Source organism: Pan troglodytes, chromosome 7 (assembly GCF_028858775.2).
Source record: "Pan troglodytes isolate AG18354 chromosome 7, NHGRI_mPanTro3-v2.0_pri, whole genome shotgun sequence".
Classification (NCBI taxonomy): domain Eukaryota; kingdom Metazoa; phylum Chordata; class Mammalia; order Primates; family Hominidae; genus Pan; species Pan troglodytes.
In genome coordinates, this window is record NC_072405.2 from 128,137,754 (window position 1) to 128,163,407 (window position 25,654).

General features: G+C 40.9%; 1 protein-coding gene across 1 annotated transcript in view; it reads right to left on the bottom strand.

The window, feature by feature from the left end:
- EXT1 (exostosin glycosyltransferase 1) overlaps positions 1–25,654 on the bottom strand; it is a 314,323-nt gene that overhangs the window by 25,648 nt on the left and 263,021 nt on the right. Inside the window, exons 2-4 of the mRNA XM_001141496.8 lie at positions 12,142–12,235; positions 10,478–10,585; positions 5,243–5,362 (exon numbers count right to left, since the gene is read on the bottom strand). Coding sequence (XP_001141496.1) covers positions 5,243–5,362; positions 10,478–10,585; positions 12,142–12,235 — 322 coding nt within the window. The remainder of the gene's footprint in view (positions 1–5,242; positions 5,363–10,477; positions 10,586–12,141; positions 12,236–25,654) is intronic.

The window sequence follows — 25,654 nt, forward strand, 5'->3', positions numbered from 1 at the left end:
AGCCTCCTGAGTAGCTGGGACCACAGGAGAGGGTCACCACACCCAGCTAATTTTTTATTTTTATTTTTTGTAGAGATAAGGTCTCATTATGTTGCTCAGGCTGGTCTCAAACTCCTGAGCTCAAGCAATCCTTTCTCCCCGGCCTCCCAAAGTGTTGGGACTACAGGTGTGAGCCACCGCTCAGACCAGAATTGATTCTGTAGGACCTTGTCAAAGGGTATAAATACTTTTAAGGCTATTCATTAGTATTGCCAAGTGTCTTTCTAAAAGGTTTATATCAACTTGCCTTCTAAAAGCACAAAGAAATATGGATTTCATTTCACCATATAGAAAGATCATTTTTTTTCCGTCTGCAATTCTTCCTATCACTATCCTGGATAGCTCCCAGAATCTTTTCATGGCACTTAGTGCTTACTCTTTATTGTGGTGGAAGAAGACATCACATTAGAGGTTGGATGCTTCTTCGGCTATAAACAAAATCAATACACACACACACACACACAAACAGATAATACAAGACTTTTTTTGTTATGGTCCTAGATGGCCCCCTCGATGAGGACAATATTTCTAATTGATGTGAATTCAAAGGGAAGAATGACAGGCTCCTTATTTTACTTTTTATGTATCCTCTGTTTTCCAAATAATGGACAATTGGTTACAGGTTAAAGTCATTCTATGTAGCCCTTCATCTTTTAACCAGAGCACTGTAGCCTAACATACACGATGCCACCATATGCCACCTCACTTGAAGCCAGATCAGTTGTCTATTTCCATTATCCCATTGATTTTTAAATATCATTGTATGATAGCATCAGCAATACTATGGTTCGGATGTGCATGGTTAGATAACTGAGGAGGAAAATGAAGCATACTTCATTAAAACTCCATTAACTATATACCTTCCTAGCTACCACTGGCTTTTTTCATATATTATCATAATCTCAGGCACTTTCTTTCACTCATCTTGATTATGACTAAGCTCCAATGATTCAATCCTTAGTGCAGGTTATTGTGCAATATTCTGACAAATAATGGAATCCATGAAGGAGCACTGTTTTTGCAGTGTTTTATCATTGTCCTCATTGTTACTTCTCAATTTTCACAAAAATACTGAGCTCTACAGAGCCTAGTTTGATTAAATAGCTCCTTATTACCAAGATGCAGCATTAGAGAATTTCAATCAAACTGGAAAAACTAAAAGAATCCTAGACAGAGTTCTGTACAATGAAACGTACTAACAACTTGACCCTGGCATTGAAGAGAAAATGAGATGTCCTGTTTTCAACTGAGTCTAAGCACTCTACCTACAACTCTAGGGCTCATAATTTCTGAAGACCCCATAATCCCATTCCCATGGCTTAGAATATAGCAAGCAAGGAGAAAGACCTAGAGTCTTGAGTACAGAACATCCTTAGCCCAGGATCTTCAAGTCTATGCTGTAACTGTGAGTAACTATGAATTATTCTCATGCCTTAGTAGCTCCAGCAGTGACTAAATGAAGTATATTATCTAAGTTCTAAGCCAAGTTCACATCTTTGATACATGATACTTAAATTGTTCTTATAAACACATTTGCTGTGTTATTTGTATCTGTGGATGGCATTTTCTTCTATTTCCCCTGATTTTTTGATTATGTTGAATTCTGGGGTAATCTGAGTTATGAAGTATTTTGGAAAACTGGGTAGTACCTGTCATGCAACTTGTTTGAGAGGTCAAACTGTTACAATCCAATCTTGGAACTATATAAAGAGATTTGACAGTTGCTATAAATTCGAATGAAGTGTATGGTTTTTAGTGTTTAAAAAAACCCCAAAACTGTGTTGCTAAAAAAAAAATAATAATAATACATGGTTTAAATACAAAGGGAAAAGGCCTTTTCAGGTTCAGAGATGAAAACAGCTTGATCTTATTTTGATCCTATTCTGATGAATGTAAGACATTCAACTGTTACAATAGAAAAATTGAGAACTGCTAACTTAATAGGTGAGAGACCATATTCATGCAATAAACCATATGCAAAAGACATGTAATTAATGAGATACCATCTTTCATCTGGCAAATCAGCAAAGTGATAGATGTGTGTGTTTTAATTATGGATCTGTAAGACTGACAAGAGCACAGCAAAAGAGAGTCACGCCCAGACAGCTTGTGAGATTCTAGGTGGATATAATGTTTTTGGATAATAATTTGGCAAAATACATTATAAGCCTTAGAAATGCCTAGGCTCTTTGGCTCATTAAAATCACTTCAGGGATTCCATCCTAAAGAAATAGAGATGTAGTTTAAGATACGTGTAGAAAGTCATTGCTTAGATAAAGATATAGTTATCTACAAAAAATAAAAAGAACATTAATAGTAAATAATGGCATATTGGTTTAAGTAAACAGAAGTTCACAATAGGATTCATAATAGAGTAAAAAAAATTAAAACACTGGAATGTGCTCTGGATGTATTAGAGGTAAACAACTAATAGGATAGAATTGAAAGGCCAGAAACAACCCAAAGATACATAAAAACGTCATGAGAAAACACTGAAGAAAGAAATGTATTGGGGCTGGGCATGGTGGCTCATGCCTGTAATCCCAGCACTTTGGGAGGCTGAGGCAGGCAGATCACTTGAGGTCAGGGGTTGGAGAGCAGCCTGGCCAACATGGTGAAACCCCATCTCCATGGCGCATGCTTGTAATCCTAGCTACTTGGGAGGCTGAGGCCTCAGAAATGCTTGAACCTGGGAGGTGGAGGTTGCATGAGCTGAGATGGTGCCACTGTACTCCAGCCTGGGGGACAGGGTGAGACTCTGTCTCAAAAAAAAAAGAAAAAAAAAAATCTTAACATTTGGCATATTATTTGAAACGGACTTCAAATTCAAGGAATTTATCCTAAGGAAGCAATATTGAATCTGCACAATAATTTGACCTTGAGATGATTTACTGCAATGATGTACATAAAGAAAAAAAGCCAGAAACAACTGGAATCTACCCAAATTGGGGATTAATTTAATAATTAGATGATATCATAAATGGAATATCATATAGTCATTAAATGGAGAAAAAATGTAATAACATGAGAAAATATTAACATTATTAAGCAGAAAAACAGGTTATAATGCAAGTATATAAAGACTCCTTTTTAAAATTAAAAGTACAACAAATTTTAAATTTACATATAAAAATGAATATATATGTTTGTGGGGATATATATATCAATAGTGGTTTTACAGGAATGAATTATTTTATATTTTATGCTTTAAGTGTTTTCTATTAGTTTCTAAAATGAATGTATACTTCTTTAATAATAACTCCTTTAATCCCACCAATTTGGGTAGTCGAGGCAGGAGGACTGCCTGAGCCAGGAGTTCAAGACCACTCTGGGCAACATAACGAGACCTTGTCTCCACAAAAAATGAAAAATTAGCCAGGCACAGTAGCTCGCACCCATGGTCCCAGATACTCAGAAGACTGAGGTGGGAGGATTGCTTAAGGTCATTCCAGCCTGGTGACAGAGTGAGATCCTGTCTAAAAAAAAAAAAGAAAGGCACTCTGCACTCCAAAAAGGGAGAAACAATAACATTCAACATTCTTTAAGAAGGGCCTAGGAAGGATCTTAGATGGAGGACAGGATTAAAAAAGCAAAGGGTAACTCTATTAGCTACTGTGAACAGAGGTAACAACTCAATTGATTTTAATTGAGGAGACTGCTTTTGGAGGGATAAAAGTTTGCTTGCAGGAAGGAAGCCCTTGGAAGTCATTATGATCCTGTCCCCTTCATGGGAATGGGCCTGAGTCTTAAACAGCCCCTTTTACCCAGTTCCAGGATGAAAAAAATACGCACTATGCCTAAGAGGACACTGACCAGAGCTCGCCCTAGGGTGGGAGCAGGAGCCCAAGCTCAGCATGGGGTGGATAAATGCCCTGGTGTGCCTGGAGCATGACCAGCACTGGCTCTGATAGTCAGGATGGCAAGAAAACAGCGATGTGGACCAAGTAGGGTGATTTCAGTTTCTTGGTATTACTCAGACTTCTCAGTGTAGGTTCCATATTACATTAGCTTTTAGAGCAGTCATCACTCTTCCAGAGTGAATTCTCCAAAAGGAAGGCCACAATGCCCCCACCTCATTTTGGGACACCTCAGAATCACCTCAACGAAGATCTCTGCTCTCCTTTCTTCAAGCCTGTAATGCATGCGTGTGCAGTTTCCTGAATCTTTTCCTAGCTCTTTGTGCTACTTTGGTGTAGCCTCAGGCCAATGCTATCTGCTCTATTTCCAAAGGTTTTAATCATCTCCATGCTTCCTTTTTCTTTTTCCGTCCTGCCTTAAAAAAAAAGCAACTTGAGGATGGGCGCCCATCTGCCTAAAAGATTTTCTGCTTTCACAAATTTAACACTTTCTGTGCCACATGGGTATGATCATGATTCTCCTCTTAACACAACTTTGCCACATTGATGCTGGTTGGCTGGCTTGCCTAAGTCTTGAGAATTCTGCTGTCCCCCAATGCCATTGGACTGTGGTGCCCAGAAAACTACTCATATTTTTAGAATGGTAGAGGATTTGCCCTTACTTGGCCATTATATATATTTTTCTTTTTTTTTTTTTTTTTTTTTTTGAGGTGGAGTTTTGCTCTTGTTGCCCAGGCTGGAGTATAATGGTGCAATCTCAGCTGACTGCAACCTCCACCTCCCAGGTTCAAGATATTCTCCTGCCTCAGCCTCCCGAGTAGCTGGGATTACAAGCATGTGCCACCATGCCTGGCTAATTTTTTGTATTTTTAGTAGAGACGAGGTTTCACCATGTTGGCCAGGTCTTGAACTCCTGAACTCAGGTGATGCACCTGCCTCAGCTTCTCAAAGTGCTGACATTACAGGAGTGAGCTGCTGTGCCAAGCCATTAAATATTTTTTTCTAAATGAACTCCAGAAATATGTCTTCGAAGGATGCCATTGAGTGTAAATGACAAGACAGTCATGACCCACATATCCCTGAAATGATGTAAGACAGAGTCAATCTCTGTGTCAATAAGTATAATTTCTCCCCATGTAGGTTTTCCTTTGTGGAGTTTGTCAGGAATGAGAGTATTTTCTTGGCCATGGCAAAGCAGGTAAAAGAGGTTAACCAATATATCCAAGTACAGGAATCTGGTTTTGCCCCACTGGACCAATCACACATCCCTAATAGCAAAACAGAAGGCTGAGAGAAGTGTATAAAGGACCATTATTCAAGCCCAAGAGCCAAGTGGTCTCACTTACCTCTAGTGTAGTTAATACAATCTTCTCAACTGAAGAAAAATAAGCCTCCCACAAGAATTGTGTCTGCTGTCTAAGTGCTAGGATTTTATCCTGATGAATAGACCTGATTGTAGAAGGAATCTGTAACACAAGGTGAACACATAGGAATTATAACTGTAAAACAAAGAGATGCACTCGATCAAAATAACCCAACTGGGTTAGGCTTTTATTCTTCATAGCATTTGGCTTCTAGCATATAGATCTACTAAAAATCATCAATTCCTAAGTTGAAATGACCTTAGGAAGTGTCAGCTGCAAAGAGCACTTACTGGGAATCCACCCCAATGGCCTTTGATGTATGAAAGTTACAGTTCACCTCTAAGATTCAGTAGCACCTTATCAGTTGCTTAGGTTAGTCTATAGTCACAATTGCTGTTTCCAGAAATCCTTGACCTTGCACATGAACAACCAAATTTTATAGAGGGGTAACTATAGGTCTTGGGGAAAGGCCAGAAGACTTTATCTCCCAAGCATTTCTATGATTGGTCACCCCAGGAACTATAAAATATCTATAAAAGGACTTTTTAGAGAATGTCTATGAGCCTTCCCATCCAATCTGGAGCTAGGGTCAGTCACTTTTATGTGCACATACCTTCTACCTCACCTTTGAGCCTTTCTGCTCCCTATATCTCTCTTTCTGCCTTCAGCCTTTACCCAAGTCTAACTGGATCTCTCAATTGTTCATATATGATTAGCCATCACTGCTCTCTTCCAGGGTATACAATTTTAAAGGAAGGACCTATATCTTGTTATCCTGCTACACATTTTCAGGTTAGCAGAGTGGATTTTATACAGTAGTTATTAAGAAATAGGAGGTGAATATAACCATCTGAAGCCACCACAGGGACGTCATTATTTGTAATGGTAGTATAACTGAATGGTCAGGCACAGGGGCACAGAAGTCAGAAAGATCAAGGAAGGAGTGTTGCCTCTAGTAGCATTTACTACCTGTGCTTTCTTGAATGAGTTAGCTGATTTCTCAAAGACTCCACTTCTTTACTTATAAAGTGGGGATAAAGTACTAAGGTTTTAATGATGATTATATAAGTGCTTAGCACAGTGCCTAAAACATGGAAAACTTAATTAATGTAACATCACTACTATTATCATTATTGGTATCAGGGTGATGCTATTAAAAGTTGGATCAATTGCTTAATGTTTGCAAGGGAACCTACTTGGGTCTGGAGCTCTGAAATGTACTTCCTGAGTCTGGTAAGTTTTCTGGGCTTGTTCCCTATTTTCACCTACAGTTCAAGGTCTATTTCATTTACGGAGTCTATAGTCTTTAGGGAAGATTCCTTGTGATTAGCAATTGCCCTTTTGTGCTCACCTCTTTCTGCATGCTTGCCTCCATAACATATGACTAATCCGACAGATATGGGAGTCTGAGCAAGAAGGAGAAATGCTCCGTTAGCTGCTTTAATAGGAAAGTTACCCATGGCATTTGACTAAGACTGTAACAGAGTTTCCATTGGAGGGGAAGGAAGTGGTAGCACATTTTTTAATTCAGCACTCCCCTTAGGAGGAGCAATAAAATAGCTTCACAGTAAGAACAGAAGGAAAAGCTCACTCGGTTTGACAATGTCCAAAACCAGATACTAAATCTGTGTCCCAAAGTGTATACCTGGATTTGCAACACTGAAAAAACAGAGGCAACATGTAAAGGAGAAATACTGGCAGGCAAACATTAGCCTGTAATCAGAGCCCAAGGTCAAATGGAAATAAAACATTCTTTGAGAAGGTAGACAAATCATTTATATCATAGAACCTTTATCAGTGCAAGGAAACTTATTTTTAGTTACTCACTGAGAAAGTTACCTAGATGGCCAAAGAAAGATTAGAAAAAAATTATCCTGTTCAATTTTCATAATCATACCCTCTTCTAAATGTCAAGAGGTAACTGCTAAGAGTTATATAGGTTGGCATCACTGTTTTATCGTAGCCACAAGGAAACAGTCTATTAGAAAAATGCCTAAGGCCGGGCGCGGTGGCTCAGCCTGTAATCCCAGCACTTTGGAAGGCCGAGGCAGGCGGATCACGAGTTCAGGAGTTCAAGACCGGCCTGGCCAATATGGTGAAACCCCATCTCTACTAAAAATACAAAAATTAGCTGGGCATGGTGGTGCGCACCTATAGGCCCAGCTACTCGGAAGGCTGAGGCAGAAGAATTGCTTGAACTGGGAGGCGGAAGTTGCAGTGAGCTGAGATTGCACCGCTGCACTCCAGCCTGGGTGACAGAGCAAGACTGTCTTAAAAAAAAAAAAAGAAAAGAAAAGAAAAGAAAAATGCCTAAAGCTGTCATTGCTATATAGTCTCCAGAAAATTAAGTCTGCTGTGGTTATGAAAGGAGAAAAGGAATATCACAGACTCACCTACCAATGCTGTTCCCCTCTCTTAAATAACATGCATCTTCATCTTACTACATCAAGTGCAATGTATTCTACCGGCTTGTGATATGATACAAGTGTCTGACAGCACTCTGCAAAGTGCTCTGGAAGACAACTCCAATTGATTGAAAAGACAGAGTTCCAAGTTTTAATGGCATTTGGCTATTGGTTATTAATCTGCTTGTCCTGAGAGACAGGTATGGGAAAGTGATAAATTAATTCCAATTTGGCTGGATTGTTTTGGAAGTTGCCGAGCTCAATGAAGTCTTAATAAAAGGTCATGTATGGTAGCAAAACAAATGGAATGCACCAGAATAGATACAAGAAAGTCACATTAAGCTCTCTTGGTGACATGATGACAAGAATATATGCAAATAAAAACATCCCAGCTGTTCTAAAACAGGAAATAAAAAATTGTAACATAACAAAAAAACATTTCCCAGAGCAGACATTTGGGCTGGGTGCCAACTCTTTAAAACCATTGTTAATGATAGTACACAGTTGCTGCTCAATATGGAGGCAGCTGTGCAAAGACAGACTGAATATGAGAGGGGAAAAACACCAGCAAGTCTGGGTGGGTGGGGGTGACAAAAATCAAAATCTTTAGAGTCAAGCCAAAAAGTTGCTTCAGAAGGTGAAATGCCCATCAAGTTTGGTGAAATGGTAGAAACTGGACAAGTGGCTGGGCGCGCTGGCTCACGCCTGTAATCCCAGCACTTTGGGAGGCTGAGGCAGGTGGATCACGAGGTCAGGAGTTCAAGACCAGCCTGGCCAACATGGTGAAACACCATCTCTACTAAAAATACAAAAATTAGCTGAGTGTGGTGGCAGGCACTTGGAATCCCAGCTACTAGGGAGGCTGAGGCAGAAGAATCGCTTAAACCCGGGAGGTGGAGGTTGCAGTGAGCTGAGATCATGCCATGGCACTCCAGCTTGAGTGACAGAGCGAGACTCCATCTCAAAAAAAAAAAAAAAAGAAAAAAAAAAAGAAACTGCACAACCACAATTAAGTATCCTAAAATGTGCTCCATACCAAAGACAAACTTTCAATTTGTTCACATCAAATTCATGGGAGCATTGGTATATAAAAGGAAAATTATGGGTGGTGTTTTTTATTCCCTTTATTTCTCAAATTTCTTTTAATGATCATGTATTATTTTTAAAATAACATTTGAAAAAGGAAGAAAAAAGGCTACATGGACAAGCACAATATGCATCACTCTTGTTTGGCTTTTCATGAATAAATGATTTTAGCATACACTATCTCTGCATGGGGAAAACTCTTCCTCAGTGTTTCTGCAAGGACTTCTTTTCCTTAAGGAATCACAGTGGGAAATCATTGGCATAAAAGTGGCCCTTTCACAAAAACTCCAGACCCCTTTCTCAATGAACACCTAAGAAATTAAGTTGTATTCAGGGCAGAATAACTTATTCCCCCAAAAACAGATTCTGTCACATTCCTCCTTTGTTTCTGAGATAATAGGGACTATGGAGATCACAAACTGAGTGCCAGACAGAAGTAATGTTTCAGGAGCTGTGGTCACTTTAGTTTGCTTAACCCATGGGTCTCTCAGTTACAGTTAGTTCATTTGTTATTTTAGGGAAAGTGCTGTATTACTTCAGCAGTCAGCTAGCAGACTGGGCAGCAGCACAGAAGGAGAATCAACAACAGACTTAAGAGGCCAGGCGCGGTGGCTCACACCTGTAATTCCAGCACTTTGGGGGGCTGAGATGGGTGAATCACCTGAGGTTAGAAGTTCGAGAACAGCATGACCAACATGGTGAAATCCCATCTCTACTACAAATACAAAAATTAGCCAGGCGTGGTGGTGTGCACCTGTATTCCCAGCTCCTCAGGAGGCTGAGGCAGGAGAATCGCTTGAACCTGGGAGGCAGAGGTTGCAGTGAGCAGAGATCACACCACTGCACTCCAGCCTGGGCGACAGAGTGAGACTCCATCTCAAAAAACACAAACACACACACATACACATACACACACACAGACTTAGAAACTCAATTTAATGAATATCCAAAAACTAAAAGGGCAAAGACATCAAAAAAAATTCTACAAATATTTGTGGTAATTCAAAGATAAAGTGTATGGTACAATAAAAGAAAAACATTAAAGTTCTATAATTTTAGGAGAAAAGAGCACGGCAACTTGTGTTGATCCTAAAATATGAATATACAAAGGGCTTTAGAAATCCTTAGTAATTTAAAAAAAAATAATACATGATCATTCCTGCCCTCAGATTTTTCTGTGAGTATCGTATCCCCCTCCCTAGGCAGCTCTTGAGCAATTCAAACTTTTATTAGGGGCTGCTCATTTAAATATACATCCTAAAGATAACACTCGCTCAGACACCCAGACTGGATCATTTGAGGAACGATAACACTAATTACAAGAACAAGCCCTAGAGACCTCTCTCTTTCTGAAAATTAATCTGAAGGCAAGTGCAGAAACAGAGGAAAAGAATATGAAACAGTAGGGTAGAATAAACACTCTCTGGTAATATTTCTAAAAATTCTGGTTATTGAAAGGGGTGGAGATCCACTTCTTCTTGAAAATCAAAGCTCCCATTCTTTACCTGCAACTTCTTTTCAGAATATATTCTGGGGACCTGGGGAGATTTTGTTGGAAAGTGAACAATGTCATATTAAATGACTTCATATTCACCATGACACAGGTAATTTTCTCCTGATAAAATTTCTTTTATAGAGCTGACCTTTTGGATTCATCTTCTTTGAAAGTTTGGACGGGGGCAGCAATAATCTGCTGATGTGTTGAAGGCCACAGCCCCTTCCTTACCTGTAATAACAATCTCTCATCGCCTATGACGGCAGCTTGGTTCCAATTAATCACTTCAGAGAATGGCAACTCCCATCCATTGCTGAGCATCACAGGGACGCAGGCAGCCTAAGCAAAAAAGGGGACTTCGTGAATGTGAGGAAAGCGACAGCAGAAGCTGTTCCAATCAGAGGTGAAATCAGTACAAACTCAATGACTGGCATTTTTGACACTGCATGAATCCTGGACTGCCTAGGCCAGAAGGAAAGGAAGCTTTTATGAGTTATCAAGTCACACGAAGGTTGTACGTATCCAGACTAGATTTTAATATTTGCAAGTCTTGCCCTAGAATGCTAAAACCCCATTTCTATTCTAGTACATGGTTTGGCTGACCTTACTTCCATAGAGACGACTGGCCTTGCTGGAGAAGTTTTTATTGATGTAACAAAAGCTCGCACCAACAAAATCTGAGTATAGAACCAACCTTGAATATAAACAGTCTGGTCAATGTAACTCCCACAAGTCCAGGTGCAAAGTGGTTTACCCCAATGTCATGAGCAACAAAGAGCAGAATGAAGCTCAGCATTCCTAGGCAGCAGTTCGTGGACTTAACCAGTATAGAGTGTTCACATTTCCCTTGCTCTGCAAACACCCAAACCAGAACTTTGTTCCTTTCAGTGTGGAGTGATCTAAACCACAGTCATACCAATTTATGGTCTGTGCCGGGAAATAAACAGCCAAGAAACACTAGGTTAATGACAAAATACTGATTCCAAATAACTCATAATCCAAATCAGAGAACAATTTTTCTTTATGCAGCATCCCAGGAGGCTACAAGAACATTAGTGATGGCATGCTATGCAGAACACACACAGAGAGCAACTTGGAAAAGACATTCCAGAGAAGGAAGCTCTTCTGTTGGAGGGCATGACAGAATGATTTGCAGTTAAGATGGCAGAGATAAGAAGTTATGAGGCACTGCAGCAAAAGCACAGATTTAGGCATGGTGCAGGGCAAGAGGAGGAAAGAACACAGTAGCAAAGGGTCAAGGAATGGAGGATGAGAGAGGTTGAGGGCATGCTTTCTCTCTGCAATCAAAGAAGGCTGGTTGCAACTTCCAGGTGGGAAATGTGGATGACTGTCTCAAGAGGACATTTCTGCAGAATGAGGTTGATGAGCTGAGAAACTCCCACCACAAAGGCTCCAGGGCTGGAGCCAGGACCTCTGAACTGCAGAGCCTTGGAAGAGCTGGATCATCTGAGCAGTACCACCATGCTGGGGATCATTCTCAAAATTTAAAGGAACTGACAGACAATGAAGATGCAGGCAGAAAAGACAATTTTGCTTTTAGAGAGTACCACGAATAAAGGGAAAGTGTAGGGCTGCTTTTTAGAGTCCAGCTAGGCTGCCTCGTAGGCCAAGCTGGCAATCAGATTTGCCTTCTGTTTCTAAACATGACCCAGAAGAATCCACCATTTAATTTCTTACATCTAAAATTACTGAGTAAATCCTCCCTCCACCCCTCACTTGTCAAAAATGTTTTAGATTTTCTTGAAAATATTTTCAGATCCTCAAGGGAAACCACACCTTCTCTTTAGCTATCCCAGGAGAGGTGATAATGTTAAACCCACTTAATCTGGCTTCGGTCCTCAGCCCTATTCTGGGAAGGCTCCAGGGCCTCTTACCTGCAAAGCCTCCAGGAATCTGAAGGACCCAAGCCTGCGACCACGAGGAACCAGACAGAAAGTGGCATTGTGCAGCATTTCCCGATAATCATACCTAGAAAGAGAAGAGGAGTAAACAGCAAATGAAGACTCATTGCGAATGTGGGGATATTGACCATAGGTGGGCGCCCATGTGCATGAATTTACGCAAAGCAGCTCGGGAAAGCCACCAGCAGGCAGCTCTCACTTTTCCATTTTGAGGAAGGAGGTTGGGTTGCTGCATGAAGAGCAAACATGAATCATCATGTTGGACAAAGCAATTAGGATCCCTTTTGCAAGCAGTATATATAAAGACAAGTCTGATCGTTCTGGCAACAATTTGGTTTGCCCAGTCTTTGCTTCCAAAATCAGATTTTTAAGTCTTGATAAAATATGTTGCCCCATAGTCTTAAAAACAAGAAGAGAAAATTACTGGTGCTTCTCCTTCTCCTTTAACAATATGGCATTCAGCAAAACTAAGACTGTTCTTGTTCCCCACCCCTTCAAAACCATGCTATTAAAAACTATTCATAAAACCTCAATCACAAGCACAAAACAACATTTGTCTTCTCTTTCAAGATGGAGTTTCTACACTTAACCAAGAACGTTCAGTTACCCAGGAAAAATATTCCTGTTTAAGAATGGCTGACATAACTTACAGGAGAAAGAGGAGGTGAGAGAGAAGGATGCTAGCCTAAGAAAGGGAAAAAAAGAATAACGAGAAAAGAAAAGAAAAAAAAAACCTGAACTAGGAGGGGGTACAGGAAACTGGTCTACAGAAGAGATGAATTTATTTTACTCAAATACCATTTAATGATATTACATTGCTTTTGCTTTTCGAAAAAACATACAAAATATGAGTGTTACCTGTTTCTTCATGCCAGTGAAGTTTAAGAAAGATAAAAAGCATTTCATTTTGTTTAGGATTGTCACTTTTAAAGTGATTACCACAAACATATTCCTACATAGGCAGTTTCAAGTACATTATGAGTTTAAGAAAACTTGGGAAAGTAGAGATGGCTCATGTCCTGTAAAGGCCCCGATTCTTAGAGCCAAGATGAAATCACTCTCATTTTTCAAGAGCTTCCAATGCTGAGCAGACAGGTGTGACTTTGACAGTAGCATATGTCACCACCATTTTCTGACTCTAATAGTCTAATTTAATCATAGCCTAAAGGCACTGAATTCTTCCCTCTTCTTTTTGGGTATATTGGTATATACATTTATATTTTTAAAGTCCACATCTATTTTTATATTCTCATACAAACTAGGCATACGGGAGTAAGCCAATTTTCAATTATAAACCCGCCATTAAGAAGAGACATCATGCAAAGGACCATTTGCTTAAACAAGCGTGTACAACTAATTTGCACAAGAAAAGGTCACCGTGAATGGATTAAGATTATCTCCATTGAGAGTAAAAATTTTCTAAAACCCTTGCTGCATTAATTAAATTGCAAAATAGACTTCAAAGTAAAAAAGATTTTTAAGAAGGCTTGAATTTAGTTAAATATAAAAAAATAATAAATTAGATGGTAGTGATTTCTTCATCCTCACCAAACACAGGAAAATGGTTGACAAATATCTTCAAGTTCAAATGTTGATAATGTTTTAATCTCTGCCTAATAGATGGAGCAGAGAGAAATATGCACACACACACACACTCACAAAAATATATGCATAAAGTTTAAGCTGACTTTTTTTTTAATACAGAAAGATCGAATATACTTCAGACTACAGCAAGGTTTAATAAGTACCCAGAATAGAAACCCCTGAGGGACTAGCACAGAAGGTCCCACATTCTCATCATTAGCCTACTAAAAATGTAAAATCCTATTAATGTTCTGCATTGTAACAAGTTTCAAAGTTCCTAGTTGCAGAATTTACTTTAGGGAATGTGTGGAGGAAGAGGAAGGGCAGAAAACTTATAGGAAAAATTCAAATGACAGTTATAGTGGGTTGCTTAAATGGTTACATAGAAGGACTATTTGCTGATATAGCAAGTAAGATTGACATGATCGAAGCTTGTATTCCTTCACATAATAGGTAATAGGAGCTGTGGGAAGAATACCCTTGCAGGAGTTAGGAAACCACTAGGTAGCTGTGAGACTTAAAAAACCCATGAATTTTCTATCTGTTTCCTCATCTGCAAAATGAACTACTTGGGCTAGATGACTATAGATTCAGTTTTAATACTTGATTACTCTTTATCTTATCATTTTTTAGGTAAGAAAGAGGAATGTCCTTTGAGAATATCCCACTGCTTAGGTGTCCATACCATTATATGTATGTGTATATGTGCACAATTCCATACCCATATATGTGTGTATATGTATATACATATGTATCTGTTCATATGTATGCAGTGCATGTCTAACATGTGTGTATTCACATAGAGGCTCATACAGAACATGTACACTCATACCTTAGAACAATGATTTTCATTCAGATTTCTATGCATGCTCAGCCTGTGAACCAGCCTCTCTCTTCTACTCTCTGGACAGTCAGTCTATGAATTACTAACATGTTCTATCTGAAGGAAGAATGATGCCCCACAAGTGGGCAGACAACAATTCTAGTTTGACCACGTGCTTGATCCTCTCCTACTCAGTCCATTGTGATGCTCTTTCACACTGCACATCAACCTCCTTGTAGATGCTTAAATCCACTCATTTATTCATTCATTCTTTCAAGAAATACTATGTTTCAGACACTGTCCCATTTCAAAAGATACAGTCCAGAGAAGGTCTTCTCTGGTTGCTGGAGCTACCAAAGAAGCACCTGACAATGAGAAAATGCTGATGAGATGAGAATTTTAAGATATAAACAGCTCCTGGGAGTATTTGCATTACAAGAGGAGATTATAGAAGGCCCACCTTCCAGAAGAAACACAAAGAAGTCTGTGGCCACTCTCCCCAGCAAAACAGCAATTTAGTAACAATCATAAAAACATTTTAAGTCTCTGAGAATTGTCCTAAGGGGATAATGACAAATAGAGAAACAGTCATCCAAGAAAATCTACCAAATCTTGGCAAGAACCATGAGAGTCTGTGGCATCTGGTCCCTGACCTGTTCCATGACCAACCCCTACTAGCTCTGCCTTACAGGAGCTTTACTCTGGGGCAGTGCAGTTAGGAAGGCTGGGCTCTCCATCCCCCCAGGTCCCATCAAGAAAGTGAAAAAGAGCCTACAGAAAGAGAGAACCACCGGGCATGGTGGTTCACACCTGTAATCCCAGCACTTTGGGAGGCCAAGGCAGGCAGATCACCTGAAGTCAGGAGATTGAAACCAGTCTGGCTAACATGGTGTAACCTCAACTCTACTAAAAATACAAAATTAGCTGGGCATGGTAGCACATGCCTGTAATCTCAGCTACTTGGGAGGCTGAGGAAGAAGAATCACTTGAAACTGGGAGGTGGAGGTTGCAGTGAGCCAAGATAGTGCCATTGTACTCCAGCCTGGGCAACAAGAGCGAAACTCCATCTCAAAAAAAAAAAAAGAAAGGGAGAACGTATTTGCCAATCATATATGATAAGGGACTTTCATCTAGAATACATAAAGAACTCTTCTGACTCAACAATAAAAAGATAAATAATCAAATTTTAAAAGAGGCTAAGGATTTGAATAAACATTTTTCCAAAGAAGACACACAAAGTGCCGCTAAACACATGAAAAGATATTCAACATCAGTAGTCACTAGGGAAAAGCAAATCAAAACTACAATGAATGAGATACCACTTTACACCCACTGGGATGGCTATAAGCAAAAGGACAGATGAGAGCAAGTGCTGATGAGGATGTAAAGAGATTAGAACCCTTCATACATTTCTTGCAGGAAGGTAAAACGGTGCAGCCACTTCGAAAAATAGTTTGGCAGTTCCTTTTCAAACTAAAAATGGACTTACCATATGACCCAGTAATTGCACTCTTGGGCATGTATCCCAGAGAAATGGAAACTTATTTTCACGCAGAAACTTGTCCACAAATGTTCACAGCAGTTTGTCTGTAATAACCTCAAACTGGAAACTACCCAAATGTCCTTCAATGTGTGAATGATTCAACAAATTGTGGTACATCCATAGCCTACAATCCTTCTCAGCAATAAAGTGGGACAAACCATTGATACACACGACAACTTCAAGGAAATTATGCTGCATTAAAAAGTCACCCTCGAAAGTGTACATACTGTTGAATCCTTTCTATATGACATTCATGAAATCACATAGTTACAGGGATAAAGAACACTTAGAGGTTGCCATTGGTTGGGGGGAGGAGGAAAGACAGGGAGACTTGACAGGTCAAATGGGGGGACACAGTGTTTTAAGATGGACTAATTCTCCCTTGTTTCTTATGTTTAGAAATGTGAATCACATAATCACACACTACTTAAAAGAAACATATGATATCCTAAGCAAGAAGGTAAGTAGGTGAGGGAGACAACTAACCCCAGATAATTCGCCGCTCTAATAAATGGTTTTGCTACCCTTTTCAGATGGGCATTAAGTTCCCCACGTGTAGGTAAAGAAGGACAAAAGGTAGAAGAATTTTCACAAACGACTACAAAGAAAAATGCAATAAAAATGACATGACCTTGAATTTAACCTAGACACTAGTACCACTCTATGGTCATAATAATTTTATACTTAAAGTTGTATTGAACAATGTATGGGATGCACCCCATTTAAAATGGACTACGCAATAATGCACAATTGAAGTCCTGCCCCTCTGTAGGAAACACATTTTTGCTGGCAGCCATTCTGTGCAACTGGGAAAGATGGGGGAGTGTAGCATAGAGCAGGGGTTCTCAAAGTGTGTTCTTCCAATCAGTGGCAACATCTGCATCATCTGGGAACTTGGTAGAAATGCAAATTCTCAGCCTCACCCAAACCTGCTGAATCAGAAACTCTGGGGGAAGAGCCCAGAATTCTGTGTTTTAACAAGCCCTCTGGATAATTATGATGCACCCTAAATTTTCAGAACCACTGGCACCATAGTTAAGAGCTTAGTAATTAAAAGCTTAGTGGTTAGGCAGCTTCAGACACAGCAAAACCTGGGTTCAAATTCCAGCTTTTCAATTTATAAACTGAGTAATCTTGAGAAAGTTATTTAATTTGTTTAATCCTAGTTTCTTGGTTGGCAAAACGGGGATAATACTTATACTGTGAGGATTAAGTGATACATTTTAACCAAAGCACGAGCATATTATAAGCAAACCATAAAAGGTAGCTATTATCATTATGACTGAAGGAAGATAACAGAACATAATGGAAAACACAGCCAGCTTCAAGTTAGAAAATCTGGGCTAAGGAATTTGGGTTCTTGATCTACCACTTCCTGTGTAACCCCAGCAAATCATTCAACTTCTCCAAACCTCAAAGTTTTGAAGATCAAATGAAATCATGTACATTGAATATAAATGGCAAAGCACTATGCAATTGCAAGTTATTATGGTAAATTATATCAGAATAAGAGGGATATAAACAATTTTAAAACCCCTAGTAACAATTAAAAAGAATGAAAACTACACCAGTATCCCAAAGACAGAGCCAAGAGACAAATGTGGAACAGACCCTTTAAAGTAAAATGGAAACAGAAGCTGTGAATCACAACAGAACAGCAGCTTCTAATTGAAGGCTTTTGCCTTATTACCAAAAGCTACATAGACAAGGATGTTGCTGGTGCACTGTGCTCACAGGTCCTCCTGTGGCTCCCACAATCTCTCTGTAGCACGCATATTTGCCAAGTGAACCTGCTTTTTGCTAACCAAAGACGATAGGGAAGAAACAAGTGATCCAGCCTCTCATCTCTGTACTCACACAATTCTAGCCTCCCCATGATGTTGTCACAGTTTGTCTCAAGTATTTATTCATAAAGTAACTTAACATCTACAGCTGATCTACTCCCTCCAGTCCCCATCCTCATAAGTAATTAATCTTTCCTTATACACAAGTTTGAATAATATCCCTTAAGAAAAAAAGAAAGAAAGAAAATAAAAATAATTTATGACTGTTGTAGTTCTCTAAAGTGCATGGGGATGAGAGAAATGAAATTAACGTCCTTTGAGCACCTCCTTGCGCCTTTTTCATTCATTCACCAAGCATTAGTTGAATGTCTACCATGTGTCAGGCACTCTTCAGGGAGCTCACTGTCCAGAATAAACAACATGTTTTATCAAATGATGATTAGTCAGCGAGAGGAGTGCTAGGATTGGACATGAGGTAGAGGTGGGGGTTATACAGAGAAGAGAAGCAATGGCCACATGTAGGCAGGGAGGCCTCCTGGAGGAAGTGAGACCCTGAGCTAAATCTTAAAGGATGTACAAGAAGCAACCAGGCACAGGGGTAAGAGGAGGTGATGGGAATTCCTGGGGGTAGAGATAGCATAGCAGGAACAAAGGCACCAAGGTGAGAGAAACCACCCAGTTTGGGGAGGGGAAAGTATGGGGGTGTGGGCTGCTGTTACTGGCAGGTTGCCACTAGGAAGGCCTTCTATGACATCTCCTAGAGCTCAGAGATGATCCCTTGCAGGTGATTGGGGTGTCACTGAAGGGCTTGAGCAGAAGAATGACATGGTACCAATGGTGTGCTCAGGACTTCACATAACCCAATTTCATAGAGAAGCAATTAAGTTTGGAGACCTCAAAAACCCTTCCAATGCAGGTCACAGCTAGCACCAACCAGCCTGTGTTCCAACTCCCGGATTTCTCATTCTAAATCCCATTTTCTTTTCATTACATCACATTGCCTCCTTGGTCAGCCCATACAACATGCAGTGTCTAAAACTGACATGTCTTATGAAGCCAGGTCCTAAGCAGTTCACCTAGTTTCAAGCATGGGCTATTCGTTGCCAATTTAAAAGGGCTGTTTCTCTCCCACTCAAAACTTCACCCCAGATCACTACCAGGAGCTCAGTTTAAGAAGGTACTCTGTCATCTATTTACTAACCATGTTGCCTTAGACCCTTCCTTGGCCTTTAAAGGTTTAACAGTTTAAAATTTCAATTACTATTATTATTATTATTATTATTTTGAGACAAGATCTTGCTCTGTCACCCAGGCTGCAGTGCAGTGGTGAGATCACAGTTCACTGCAGCCCCTACCTCCTGGGCTCAGGCAATCCTCCTGTCTCAGCCTCCTGAGTAGGTGGGACTACAGGCATGTACCACCATGTCAAGCTAATTTTTAAACTTTTTGTAGAGATGGGGTCTCACTTTGTTGCCCAGGCTGGTCTTGAACTCCTGGGCTCAAGTGATCCTCCTACCTCAGCCTCTCAAAGTGGTGGGATTACAGGAGTGAGCCACCATACCTGGCCTAAAATTTCAGTTATTTTTGAGAAAACTGAAGTTTACAGCATGCAATCGTACGGAATTGCCCAAGGCAAAGATTTGAACTGAGAAACATATATAAGTTGGAACCAATCTTTTAGCTGGAAAATGGGTCCAACTGGCCACTGTTCCATCTCAATTAGGAGACTTGAAAACATAGAATATGGAAAAGTATAGGTCCCTGGCGTCTTTGAGAATTCTCTGGACTTAAGGAGCCACAGTTTCTCCATGACACCTACTCACACAAGAGTCTCTGTGCACACAAATGAGCTGCTATAGTACAAACGAGCTATGCAAATGTGCAGTGCTAGGCTCTGAGACTGGCTGACCAGGTTGGCTGCAGCTTCAGGGATGCTTGGCGTCCCCAAGCAGGAAGGCACTCGCTATTTGGAGGTGGTACAATTCCTTACTCAAGACAGTTTTTTGCCTTGAGCATTGCCTGCTGTTAGAACTGCCACACCACTCCCCACCTCCCCAGTCATGCCAAGGATTAAGAATTTATTTCCTTGTGACGCTCCTCAGTCTGAGGCTGCTGATCCCAAGCTGTCCACTGCAGAGAGCAATGCGTGGCTAAAACCAGGGCCAGGAATTTATATTCACCCTTTCACATTTCTTGGCTTTCCACAGAAGACAGTCTCCTTTTCATGTCCACTTAAAATCCATTTCAGCATAGGGAAGGGAGGCAGATAACATTTTGTGGGCTGGGGCTGAGGCGTGAAACCCCTATGGGAGGCATTCACTCTCATATCCATGATCTCATGACAGCCTCACAACCACTGGGGACGTGGGGAAAGATACACCTGTCTTTCACAGGGATGAGGGAGTCAGAAGAGTCCTTGGACTCAAACATCTTGACTGAACACACCAGGTCATAATCTCTTATCAACTCTAAACTCCACCCCCCAACCTTAGGCTAAATGTCTACTGACAGTTCAGAACCTTAAACTTAGCCCAAGTGGTAATTGCTACCTGTGTATATTAATGAACACAACATGTACCAGGTGTAGCTCATACTTCAAGAGGGGTAAAAGATGACCATCTCAATTCCTGCTCATTAAATAACAGCTCAATGGCTAATATATAAAAGTAAGTAAAAAAAAATAAAAGATAGCTATTAATAACAACTTTTTAAAAACTTTTTTTAAATTTTAATTTTTTATAGAGACGAGTCTTGCTATGTTGCCCAGGCTGGTCTTGAACTCCTGGCCTCAAGTGATCCTCCCACATCCTTCCCAGTCCCCAAAGTATTGAGATGACAGGCATGAGCCACCATGCCTGGCCAGATATAAATTATAATAACAACAATACCTCCACTTTTTAAGCATTTCCTGTGGGTGGGGCACTGAGCTGCACAATCTGTAATCTTTATTGTGCCTTATCTTTACCACCATCATGGAGAATAGGTGCTACTGGCCCCAGTTTACAGAAGATGAAGTAAAGTGTCACAGGTTTTGTTCAGTTTGTGCAAGGAGGATGGGATCCACGACCAGCTCTGTCATCTCTCAACCTACCTAGGAGGAAAGAGTAACGAGGTGCCAGCAAAGGTGAACATAAGAGACATTTAATACATCGTGCCCATGACATTAATCTCAGGAAGCTTTCTGAAAGAGGAGAGGTTTTGCAGCACCAGCTTTTTCTTTTTTCCCCCCTTTGAGCAGAGTCTTCTTGCTCTGTTGCTCAGGCTGGAGTGCAGTGGCGTGATCTCAGCTCACTAAAACCTCCGCCTCCTGGGTTCAAGTGATTCTTGTGCCTCAGACTCCCAAGTAGGTGGGACTACAGGTGTGCGCCACCATGCTCAGTTAATTTTTGTATTTTTAGTAGAGATGGGGTTTCACCATGTTGGTCAGGCTGGTCTTGAACTCCTGGCCTCAAGTGATACACCTGCCTTGGCATCCCAAAGTGTTGGGATTATAGGCGTGAGCCACCGTGCCTGGCCAGCACCAGCTTTTATACACAGCAATACCCACTTCCAAAACTCTTCTCAGAGAAATGCAATTCCAAGACACATGGGCCTAAATTCTCTGGTTCGAAACAAAACGTTTTTGAAAATGCTAAATAAAGGGCTGAGTACAGTGGCAGGGAGGGGGTGCAGGGGGAAAAGAGAGGATTAACAATAAAAGAGCCAGCAGCAACAGTGAACTCAGATGGATAAATGGGTCCAGAAGAGGCACACACAGGCCCAATGGTGATGGGGAAGCCTGAGGTCATTATCTTACCATTAACTACCTTTCGCCAGGCTCTAAGCCAATGGGACTGGTTAAGTGGAATGGAGCCAGGAAGTATGGACAGCAGCCCGAGAAGACCAGGATAGGGGTGGGCAGCGCAGTTTGTCTGTTCTAAGGGTGTCAGCTCCCCACCTAGGACAATCTGAGTCCCAGGAGGCTGGCTGTGGAGGGAGCACTTCTTCCCTACATGCCCCTCTTTCCTTCTTTTTCTTAACTTCCACTCCTGCTGCCTAGAGGAAGGCTTCCCTGATCCCTGGAGTTTGGGAACCCTGTGCTAACTCTCTATTGCTCACTCTGTATTAAGTTGCCCATTTTTCTCATTTCCTTCCCCTGGATTCCGGGACACAGGACCTTGGTCTTACTTTCTGTTGACCCAACAACTACCTTAAGGCCCGGCCTACTGTAACTACTCAAAAAAAAGAGTTGTTAAATGAATGTAAGGTGCTCAGTGTCCACCAATTTGCATTAAAGTGTACAGGGGCTATGGAAGCAAGAAGATAACAAAGATAAGATGCAAGCCCTTCATTACAACAATGTCCACTTTAACAAACACATGCCCAACTCTTGATTTATGCTGGGTTCTTCCAAGAATGAGTTCATTCCTATGCTTACACCAAGCCCAATTTACTTGGGGAATGAAAAATCGTGTTATTTATTTAGTCTTCCTTTTGTACATTTTAAAATCCCTTCTCTGTTTTTATTTCTACAGGTCTGGCAGCTTGTTAAAAATGTCATCTTCTCCCCGCACGCTGACGAGGGTAGAAAATTTGTGTTTCACCAGCCCTGATAAATAGCATTATTTGTAAATCAAGTTAAATGCATGCACAGTGTGGTTCAAACTGAACCTTCTCCTGGCCTTCCTCCATGTCTGAACTGAAGAATAAAAAGCTGTAGAACCTCCTCATGGCTTCTGCAATGACAAACCCTGCACCAGTCCAAAAAGCAATGACTCCCTCCCTCTGCACAGAAAACTGAGCTCGAACCAATGTCTGACCACTTCCCTTCTTGATCCAAGATATCCTTTCCAGCAAGGCCAGCCTGGATCAGGCCTTGGATTAGGAGGATGTTTGGCATTCCTACTGTTCTCACCCCCAGGGCAGGCACTGTGCAGAGCCTGTCCCGTGTCCTGCATTCTTGTCAGTGTTTAATCCTTTTGTCTGGCCCCTGCACTTAAGTGATTATAAAATATCTTGAGAATCCAATGACAGTTTGTGGAATGTCAGCTGATGCCACCAACCTCACCTTCCCATTTTCTCTCCCACTGTTGCATCACTAGCCTCTGCCTTGTGACTTTGACAGTCAGGGCTGCCACCTCACTCCTTTGGTACTGAATACACAAACAAGACCTCAGAACTCTGTGCAGGCTGACATAGCACATTCACAAAAAATTCTAGAACACCCAACTTACTATGAACGCTGCATGAAGCTAGTTGTCTATGGAAAGTTTAATCTTTCCCATCTGGGTATGTGAATGCATAAATGTAGAAATACATGGGTGTATCCATGGGACATAACATTTGGGTTATGGTTGAAGATTTGATGCCACATATTATTGATTTACAGGAATATCTTTGCATGAAGATTGGGTCCTTAGGGATTAGAGAGGCCCACAAGTCTAGATTCTGCCATTTCCTTAGGCAGAAGTACAACAGTGCCCTGGGGAAGATGGTCTGTGGAGCTGAATCACCTCTCCCTCCTCCTCCTCCAGCTGGCCATGCTTCCCACAGTTCCTTTGAGAAGCAGACAGAGCCAGCTAGCTCCCTGGCACTCTCATTCTGGAAAGAGGCTGTGGGACAGAAAGAAAATTTAAGCACTGGATTGAGGAGAGGTGGACCAGATGGCCCAAAGGATGCCTTCATGCCCTGATATTTACTCACTGGACAAAGGAGTATTGAGCAGGCCTGCATGTCAGGTAGCACTCTGAGCACTGGGACGCTATGAAGCAAGAGTACTCCAGGAGCTGCCCATTCATGGATTTTGCAATTCAGTGACAGCCAGAGTCTCCTCACACCCTTCTTCCTATACCTCCTTAATCCCATTCCTCCTTCAGCTCAAGCGTGCATGAACAGAGCAACAGAAACCATACTCTGGTTCTTACTAGTTTTAAACAGAATGAGTTCAATCGTATCTTCCTGCAGTCCACAGTCTGTAGAGCAGCCAAAGACAACTTTCAAATGTCACCCCCCCAGTCTGAACACCCTCCAGTGGCTCCTCCTGGCACTTAGAATAATAATCATGCCCTACACCTTGGCCGACTGGGTCCCATGAGAACTGGCCTCTGCCCACATCTCTGACTGCCCCATCCTCAGTCACCATCTACAGCTACAAAGTCCTGCTCTCAATTTCTTGACAGAGAATGCTAACTTCCATCTCTTGCACTTGCACTTGCTGTGCCCTCTGCCTGGAATTCTTCTCCAGGATCTCTCTCAAGCTGCCTATAAGCATTCAAATAGCCCCTTCTCAGAGAGGCCAGCACAGACCAACCTGTGCTCCTGGCACTCTCTTTCTGTTGCCCTGTTTCATCTCCATCCTGGCATTTACCAAGGTCAGAATTCACACATGTATTTGTTTTACTGGCTTACCTTCTTTCTCCCCAAATGTAATGTATACTGCATGAGAGAAGGGAGTGTTCCTGTTCTTATTCACCACTGTGACCCCAGACCCTGTACTATGCCTGGCCCACAGTAATCTTTTAGGAAATATTTGTTGAACCTATGTCAGATTATTCAACACTCACCCCATTCCTCATGGGTTTATAAAGCCTAGGTCATAAAGTATCTGAACTGCTGGCAATGTTTGCAGGGATAATTCATATGACAAGTTTCTAAAAGGATATAGAGAAGTTTTCTTTCATCTTTGTTTTATACGACGCTAGCTTTCTCTCTCTAGTTAATGGTATGATTCGTCAAGTTCTCCAAATGCCATCTGCTATGAAAGCAAGAGCCCATTAAAAATGTCTGGAGAAGAAATTTCTTAAAGAACATCTTTAGAGATGTTTATGTAAAGTGATACAATGAAACCCTGCACAAATTAATAACTAAAGCATTTATGAATATTAGAAAGGATGAGGCCAAAAATTTTCTTGCAACAGTTTTTGTACATATGAGGTAAAATGCAGAAGATGTCAAAGGCCTGGCATTGTTATGTTTCTTTTGCCTTTTCTTTGCGTCCCAAATTATTATGGCATATACCCAAAATCCATCTACTGCTTCAGAAGTATAGATCATTTTCAAAAAGAAGCATCTGGAATAGCTAATTTGTTACCAAAGCCGGTGATTAAACACACATGATACTGTGGGGCTGAATGGCCGGCCATGCGTCCCAGTTTTCCATTGTATTGGGTTTCAGCTATTAACCAATCAGTCTGTTTTTAGAGTATGAATTTGTAATGTAGATGGCTCAGAACTCTTGGCTACGGGGCCCTTAACGGGACAGCATTTCTGTCACATGGAATTCTTGTTGCTTGGTTTCCATTAAGGTATCTTGGCTTTTAAATAAACTGTCAAGTAAAACTTGGCATCAAAACACAAAGTGAGTAACTTCCTTTGTTGAGTCGTTGACAGCTCCGCTGTGTGTCAGATAGATAGCTGCTAAGAGTCAGCTCTAAAGGTGATTGCAGTCTCTTTGGAAGGATGCTGGTATCACAAACTGCCTTCCTCAGGATTAAGGCTAAGCAAAATTTAGGGATAATCTTTATGGGAAGTTAACCCAGCAACGGCCAGTCGACCATACCCCTCTCCACAAGTGCTGGTTTTGGAATTATAAAAGTTTTGGAGGTGCGAAAACATAATTGGAAAACTTTTTTTCCCTGCTTAAAGGGCTAATTGATTTCACAGGTGTTTAATTATCATTTGCTGTGAGATAATACCTTGTAGTGCCATAAAAAATGGATTTAATTTTCGAGTGCTTGCAAAACCATTTCCAAAGCCAAGTCAGAGCTAAAGCTA